This window comes from Aristolochia californica, unplaced genomic scaffold (assembly GCF_029961685.1).
Source record: "Aristolochia californica isolate CCGP_79_NKW_82.1479 unplaced genomic scaffold, dmAriCali1.0.hap1 SCAF_13, whole genome shotgun sequence".
NCBI classification, from domain to species: Eukaryota; Viridiplantae; Streptophyta; class Magnoliopsida; order Piperales; family Aristolochiaceae; genus Aristolochia; species Aristolochia californica.
The window spans coordinates 23966477-23974934 of NW_027181804.1; the positions used below are offsets into that span (position 1 = coordinate 23966477).

Sequence of the window (8458 nt, forward strand, 5' to 3'; positions counted from 1 at the left end):
GATTTGTGAGTAGGTTGGTGACAGGACTGACCGAAAGATTTGAAAAAAAAGGGGAAGAAAAAGTAGACGTTGTCATATGGGGATAAAGTCCTAATATGAAGCCTAGCTTGTTGTAACTTAATGAGATCCATATGAGACTAAAGTGACCAAAATACCCCTATACCAGTATTTTAACAAATCTATTATCATGGAAAAGACCATTCTGCCCTTCCTTACATACTTATAAATTCTTTTGATAATAAGTTATAAGTATGTTACCAATGGCCGTTTGGTCTGGTGGTATTCTTCTTACATTAGGTGGGTCAAGTCGCGAGTTCGAATCGCGCCACGCCCCTCTTCAAAAAAAAAAAAAAGATAAGTATGTTGGTAAGGAAGGGCATAATGGTCTTTTCCATGATAATAGTTCTGTTAAAATACTGGCATAGGGGTATTTTGGTCACTTAATAACTTCACAAATACAAGTCTGAATTCAATGAAAATTGAAAGACAAACACAAGTGCCATGATTCTTGAAATGCAACAAGTGAAATTTGTGAGACCAGAAACAATTAAGTTCCTAGAATTAGTTGACATTTTTTTTTCTAAACGGCTTGTTACTAAGTAGATTCTATCAGTGACAACTAGCCCTGCCCAAATTCAAAAATAGTAGTACAACCCAAAATAGAATAATCATTGTATTCTTACCTGTCGCACAACAAAACGTCCATTCTTATCAGGATAGACAAATGCAAAAGACAGTTTTGCGTCTCTTCTTCTGGCTGCTGGAGCAACCTCTTTCACCTAAAAGATAATTCAATAACTATTAGCTAAAGAAACAAAAGTACATCAAAGCTCTAAAGTGTGAAGAATAGAAAACCTAACATACCAGATCAGTCAACTCACGGAGTGTAGCATCCTTCCATGTATAGATTTGAACCTCATCCTTGGGTTCTTTGCCTCTTACTTGAAAGTCTTCTTTGGCATGATGGCCACCAATCTGGACAGGAAGGTAACATTAAATAGTACGTGCTAAAAAAGAAATAATCTGATACAGTAGTTGTCCTTGACACAGGTGAAATAGCTAGAGAACAAAAGTAAAGAAAACTGATAAAGATCTCACTTGCAAGAGAGAAAATAAAGAAAACATACGCCCAAAATGCTCATAGAGAAATACAAATGCACTTGCACACCTCCCCAAAAGATCCCACCAGTGAAACTTCAACCCAAGACCTAACATCAAGACACACCTCAATGTGACCAAAAGCCAATTCTTTAAAACGACATTCCTTCAATTGTATAATGAAAGTTTTTGAAAATTGTGAAATCTTTATTTCAATAAAGCAGATCATGAAGATGAAAACAATGAATTTTAACTCAATATTAAAAAGGCAAGGATCTTCCAAGAGCAAGATGCTCACGGATCTTAAAATGTGTTTCCATTCAACTATCCATGCTGAAGCAAAAATGCATCTTCTTCTTTGACATCCAACTTATAATATTGGCCGAGTTCCCTTCTGTTGGAAGATGGGCCCAAGCCCATAAAATATGGACCCACAGAAGATGGGCCCAAGCCCATATTCAGTTTAAAGGTGTTTTAGTCATATCAGTCTTCTGTTTATATTGGGTTCTGTAATTATTCTAGGACTTATCTTTAAGTGTTAGAGTTTGGGGGTAATTGGGACAAGGATAGTTTTCTTGTAATGGGACTCTACTACCTTCTTCTGATTATAATAAGTCAAAGAAGTATTTCTCTTTTCCATAAATTCAACATGGTATCAGAGCAGGTTCTGTGAGTTGACTCGGTCAACCCACAGAGGTAATGTGATTTTTTCTGATCTATTATCTTAGTAGTTTAGGTTCATATTTATCTTTTTTTGTCCCTATACCCATTATTTGCTTTACGTTTTCACCTTTATACTACTATTCTATTTCTGGGAGCTTCAGGTTCATGACCGCCAACAGCGACAATCCCCCTCTGCCATCACTATTTCTAGAATTATTCTAACTCTGCTTGGATTAAGCATCGTCACTGTTCTATTCGGTGATGTATACAACTTTCCCACTCTATTCGGAAGCGAGCGTTGTGGAGAAGAGATGTTTTGTTGTGTATAATCCGCCGAGCGACCTTACCATCCTGTAGAATTTCCGTCGTCAGTTGGGTTTCCTTTTCTGGAGGCCGAAGACGACATCCTCAGTTCCCGCCCATTTATCAGCCAAGATTGATTTTAATCTGCTGCAATTTTGGAAGTTATTCGATGTTGTCAATAACGGTCTAATTATTGCCTTTTATGGACAACGAATCAATTTGCCGACTTCGCGTACTATTTTTGGTCACAAGTTTTTCTGAGTGACAGCTCCATTCCTGTTGCCGGAGACGATGACACCAAACTCTGTCTGAGTTATCCCGTTGCCATTATCAGAGAAAACAACTCTATAGAGATTCCATTCTGCTGAGTTTTTTTCTTGCAATTCCGATTTGTTTTGCGCCGCAAGGAAGACAAAGAGCTGGCTGTTCCGTCGACTACCTCTCTGTTCAGAGCCGCTTGGAGAAGATGACTATGTGAGTCCATTTTTTTTCTGCGCGGTGGATTATTTTCTCCGCCAAGAACTCTATTTCCACCGAGAAGATAGGTGTTGATTCAATCCAAAGAACCAGTAAATTTAATCCGCTAGCAATCAGCGAGCATCCAAAAAAAAATTTGCAGCTGATCGATCTCCTTCGTCTCTGGTTTTTCGCTCTGTTTGGAAGCAGGGAAGAAGATGATATTGTAGCCGGATTTAATTTTCCTAAGTTAGGTTGAGCGCCCGACTGCAACCCGGACCGGAACGAGTTAACCCAGCTACCAGAGCTTTATTCTGTTCTGTCGAGTTAACTCGGGTCAACTGAGACTGAGTCAACTCGGTCGGGTCAACCCAACATGGCCCACTTGTTTTCTGCCGCGACTCAGCTATATTGGTCTACTATTTGACTCGGTACTTTTTCTCTGACTGGATTATTATTTTAGAATATTGACAGCCTATTCCTTGGTCAGCATATTATTTGGTACAGATACTTGCATTGGATTATTTCATGGGTCCATTTATAAGGTTTGTTATTTTGGTTGTGTTATATGGGCCTAGGCCCATTTCAGCTACTACTATTGTGTCTCTTTGGATGAGACATTATTATTGAAGAAGTGGTAGCCTCAGTATCCTTTCTCATACCATCCTTAATTTGACTCCCACACATATCTTTGGGCCAACCTTTATTGTAACCTTTTGAGTATTGCTTCGGTTGGGAATTTAAGTCCATATATACATATGGGTCTTTTAACGTCGTCTTGTGAATGACAGGCATTACCCACTTATCACCCATTTCTACCTGTGAAAGTCGGTGCCCGGGTTGGGACACCGTGACGGAGGAGCTTATTACTACATCTATGTTACCCGTTAATTTCTACACGTGAGAGTCGATTGGGACACTGTGATGGAAGAGCTTATTACTACATCTATGTTATAGCCCCCTTAATTGGCATTTATTTCTCCTACCACTTGAGAGTCGTTGTCCTCTAGAGGGACACGGCGATGGAGGAGTTTTATTACACTTCTGAGCATTGGTATAGACCCACTACCTACAGAAGATAGGAGTGTGCCCTCCTGGAGTATGGAGCAATGTCATAAGGCTTAAGAGTGATTTTACTCACTTATCTTATGCCAACTGGGCCTCATGGAAGAGCCACCAGCGTGAGGGGAAGTGTTGGAAGATATGGACTACCATTTTATACAAGAAGATCCTATACATCATTTGCAGCAAGCTGGGAGTTCATGATGCTCTCTCACTCCCCGCTTGAGGGGGAGTGTTGGAAGATGGGCCCAAGCCCACACGACCAAGGAAGGCCCACATATCAAAGAATGTTAAAATTTGGGCCCAGACCTATAAGATATAGACCCACAAACGATGGGCCCAAGCCCACACGACCAAGAAAGGCCCACATATCTAAGAATGGTGAAAGATGGGCCCAAGCCCATAAGATATGGACACATAGAAGAGTTTCAGTTTAAAGGTGTTTTAGTCTTGTTAATCTTCAATTTATATTGGGTTATGTAATTATGCTAGGACTTATCTTTAAGTGTTAGAGTTTGGGTGTAATTGGGACAAGGGTGGTTTTATTATAATAGGACTCTACTACCTTCCTCTATTATAAATAGAGGTTCATGTACTCTGATTATAATAAGTCAATGAAGTATTTCTCATTTCCATAAATTTAACACCTTCAATAAAAAGAGGGTCCAAAAATTCCTGAGTATGCAACCTTATTCCTTGTAACAGGTCATGAATTTCAGCTACTGAGGAGTCACATACGCCAATGGGACCAGAGAACATGAGTAGAAGGGAACCTTCATGATTCCTAATAGAGACTCCCTCCCCAACTAGACCAGGGTTCCCCATCAAATGCCCATCAAAATTAGGCCTCAGCCATTCCAATAGGGAACGCTGCCATTCAGCTGGGGTTGTGAAGTATGATCTTGAAAATTCATCACCGATTTCCAGTGCTTTCTTATAATTGAGTTGGGGAACAGAAGCATGTTTATAAATTAAATGTGATGATCCATATACCATTTTCGATTTTGCATTGACAAAAAAGAAGAAAGTGAAAAGAACCAAGACATTGCCATATAAAAATCTAGTTTTAGTACAGAATAGACATCAACCATGTCAAACATTTGTAAACCCTTGGTCTTCTTTTCTTCTTAGAACTCCCGTGATGATACCTGTTAGAAAATAGGAACAACAGTGACATTATTGCAATTAGTTCATATTTAACCTGTATTTTTTCCTTTCTTTAATTCAGCCCATGAGAAGAGGCATACTTGTAATTATGAAGGTTTAAAGGTTATAATTATTAAAGGAAGAGGGGTCTAGGGTAACAAAGCTAGACCTATTCTCCAAACACTCACAAACCATCCATCTCTATCCCTTCTCTTCACCTTTTGTTCCTCCTAGCTCTCTCCTTTCTTTCACTAGCCTACTTCCAAGACTATTTCCAGCATGGAATCCTAGAAGTTAACAATACGATCACATGGTTGCACTAGAAAGAGGAAAAAAACCAACTACACCATTTTCAACAAAAATGACAATACATTTCCTATTCAGCTAACAATTAAAATCCACAATAGTGACAAGAAACTCAAGTTAGACCAGAAAATAGTATTAACAAGGTAACCCTAGTAGAAGAAAACGAGATTGAAAAGATTTAAAAACCTCAAGAAGACATTATTTCTTTAAAATGATACTAGATGGCCAAGAGGAAAAATATTGGAGTTCCATGTGAATATTACCTTAGTGAAAACACGAAGCAATAAAGGACAAGTCTGCAAGTAAAATAAGCAATGTTCCATCAGTATATGACATGAAAATTATGACAGAAATAACCTAAAAGGTTTTCAATAATGCAGATACAATTAGAAAATAAATAACACATTCACAAAGCTGAAGCAGTAATATTTCCATTTTTCTTTCTAAAAAATTGTAATATTATAAACCAATGATACATGATAAATTTAAACCAACTTCTAAACAAAAGTCCAGTTAAAAATCGTAGGAATTCTTTGCAAATGTGTCCTATATTCTTTTCCTTTTAACTGAAAGTTAAAACTTTTAATAAACTAATGCCACACCAACAGACAATGAAAGTAAAGAATCAAATCAAAAGTAGATCAACAATGAAAACGGCATGTTAAAGGTTAGACACTGTCCAGCAGTTCTGTCTCTTCATCAGTAGGGTTCTCTCCACTTATTTTGAAAAAGATCAGGTGGATCACTTACAACAGTGATCTCTTAAAAGGAAACAGCAAGCCGCCATAGATTTGGGCTTTTCCTACATCCAACCGGTAGTACACACCTACATAGCACAGGCACTATGTAGGTTTCTTCATAAACATATGTTCCACCAAAACTATTAGGCAAGTCAGCTCTTAATTGCCCTCCATGCACCAAAACAGCTAAGACACTTTTTCATTTTGATGATCCAGACAGGTCTATAATCAGTGCTCCATATCATTTCCATAGAGAAGAAAAATCTAAAAACACAAATGATGAATCTCATCTTTTGAAAGGGAAATTAATACAAATTTGTTGTATATAAAAGAACAACCAAAGCTTCACTTGATAGATAACATTAAATAGTGAATCTATTTGATTAGACTTTATCTTTCCATAAAGATGGCTATTTTAGCATTTCTCAAGGTGTAAAGTCATAACAGAGACTGTCAAGATTAAATGATACATCGGCTCAGCCTCTAGTATCCAGACACCGAGGCCATTTTCCTGGTTTGAGGGTTTGAGGGCTTGAGATCCTGCAGCAGACTGCCCTTTCCTTATTGTCACTAAGGAAGAAATTGGGATTTGCACACTCCACATAAGATTGTTAGCTAATCACCATATAATGCAGAGAACAACTTCCAAAAATAAAGTTGTCGGCTCCTGGATGTCAGCTGAAGCTTGCCAGCTAAAGAAGACATGAAGAAAAAAGGCACAGCAGCGGAAGGGGGTGAACGTGATTGCCACTTTATTTTCTTTCCCTTTTTTTCATGCATTTAAATGGTCTAGCAGATGGTTTGAATTCATTCCAAGAAGACAAGTCACATTTAGAATGACTTTCTTGTGATTTCACAGTCAAAAATCACCCAAAAAGTAACATTCTACAGGTATTGGATAATAAGCTCATATAAGAAGGAACTGAATTCTAACTCTCAGCTTATGAGGATGACTTCACCATAACAGGCATTCTTTAGTTTTCATATCCCCTACATTGAATGTTTTGTCCTTCCGAATCTGATAGAATATCGGAAATACTCGCCAAGCTCCAACATTTTGCACACTCTTTTCGTAACCTTTCTTTTTCAAAGACTCATTTAGCTGCCATCATTTACTTCTACAATAAGGTATCTTACCTCCTTGATGATTTAGTCCGGCATCAGCAGACAACAACCAAGAACTCATCCTAATTTAAAAGCAAGCACCTATTTCAAAGAAACCAGCTAACAGAAAATGAGTTATACAGGCAAATAAGAACATGATAAGATAGTCAAAGGCGTAATTTCCATATAACGGTTTCCATGCTCAAAGAATCAAAACACATGGTACTTGCAGTCTCCTAGAGAAAATGGGAACACGGAAGTCCCTCACGCTGGGAACGAGCAAAGCAATCATACAGCACGAAACAAAAACTAAATGACCTCAACCAAGCACAGAGCTTCTCAACTAATGCAGTGAAAGCAATCGATTTCAACCCAAAAAGTAGTTCCATAAAAACTCATAGCTCTTCATGGCATTATATTTTTAATCAGGAAAGACATGACATAGTCACGAGAAACGAACTATTCGAACATTTGACTATTAAGATCAAAGAAGCCAAAGAAGAAAGACAAGAGAGGTTCTCGGTGACAACCTTTTCTCGGTCAACCGGCTCGAAACGAGGACGAGGCGGAGGTGGCGGACCCCTGGTCTGAGAAAGAGGGAAAGGTCTACCGGGTCTGTTCTGCGCATCAGCCACTCCCGCCATTTTCTCGAGTCCGACTCCTCGCTCCTTAGGTTTTATCTGTGTTGCAGCGAAGTCTCTACTCTCCGGTACTTTAGCCCTTCGCTCAGCGATGACCTATTTATATGCGTTCTGCTACTCTTTGAAGCTGTATGCCTAGTGATTAAGGAAGGCTTCGTGGTACAATGTCAAATCGCACACAAAGTCGGTCACATGGGTCCCACTAATCCTACAAATTGGTGGACCCATAATCTGACCTATGTAAATATACTTTACTAAAAAACTTCTTAAGGTACAAAAGGGTGTTTTAGTAATCTGCCTAAAAACTGTCATAATCAAATAAATTTATTTTATTATAAATTGAAGATACACATGAGGGTATATTAACAACTTTATCTTTAAATAGATATAATATAGTTATAACTAAGTAATTCATATATAATGTACTCTTTCAAGATAGGGCCAAAAATCACTCTCCTAAAGAGGCACTTATGGAGAAGAATTCTTTGATAAAGGTTCTCAAGAATGTCTTTAAAGAAGAGGGGACTCAAATGTAGCCAAAGATGATAAGAGAAGATAAAGAAGAAGACCAAAGCAAGTGATAGAATTAAGGGTAAGGGAGAGAGCTTGATAGGAAGAGAGTGTGAACATCTCAACTAAACAAATTACACGCGGAAGAAGGAAGATTGACAGAAGGCAAGTAAAAGGGAAAACAGACAGAGAATAATTTTAACTTATTACGAATTTATTCACAATATCATAAAAGTACTTACAATAAACTCCAAGACTTAAAGCACACGAGTAGGCAACCTTGAAGACAGAGGGGAAGGTTTTTCAAGTGATGCCTTGTCTAAAGAAACTAACTCCTTATATAGAAGGAGTGAACTAATGTGGATTTTAACATATTTGAAATCCACCACTAATACAAAAAGTAACCTCTATGATTGAGGTGGTGAGTCA

The 8458-nt window shown here is 38.1% G+C and overlaps 1 protein-coding gene across 1 annotated transcript in view; it reads right to left on the reverse strand.

The window, feature by feature from the left end:
- LOC137948063 (histone deacetylase complex subunit SAP18) overlaps nucleotides 1-7610 on the reverse strand; it is a 28594-nt gene extending 20984 nt beyond the window's left edge. Inside the window, exons 1-4 of the mRNA XM_068793984.1 lie at nucleotides 7409-7610; nucleotides 5298-5330; nucleotides 865-975; nucleotides 684-779 (exon numbers count right to left, since the gene is read on the reverse strand). Of these exons, the coding sequence (XP_068650085.1) occupies nucleotides 684-779; nucleotides 865-975; nucleotides 5298-5330; nucleotides 7409-7522 (354 nt within the window). The 5' untranslated portion in view covers nucleotides 7523-7610. The remainder of the gene's footprint in view (nucleotides 1-683; nucleotides 780-864; nucleotides 976-5297; nucleotides 5331-7408) is intronic.
- Nucleotides 7611-8458: the final 848 nt, after the last annotated feature.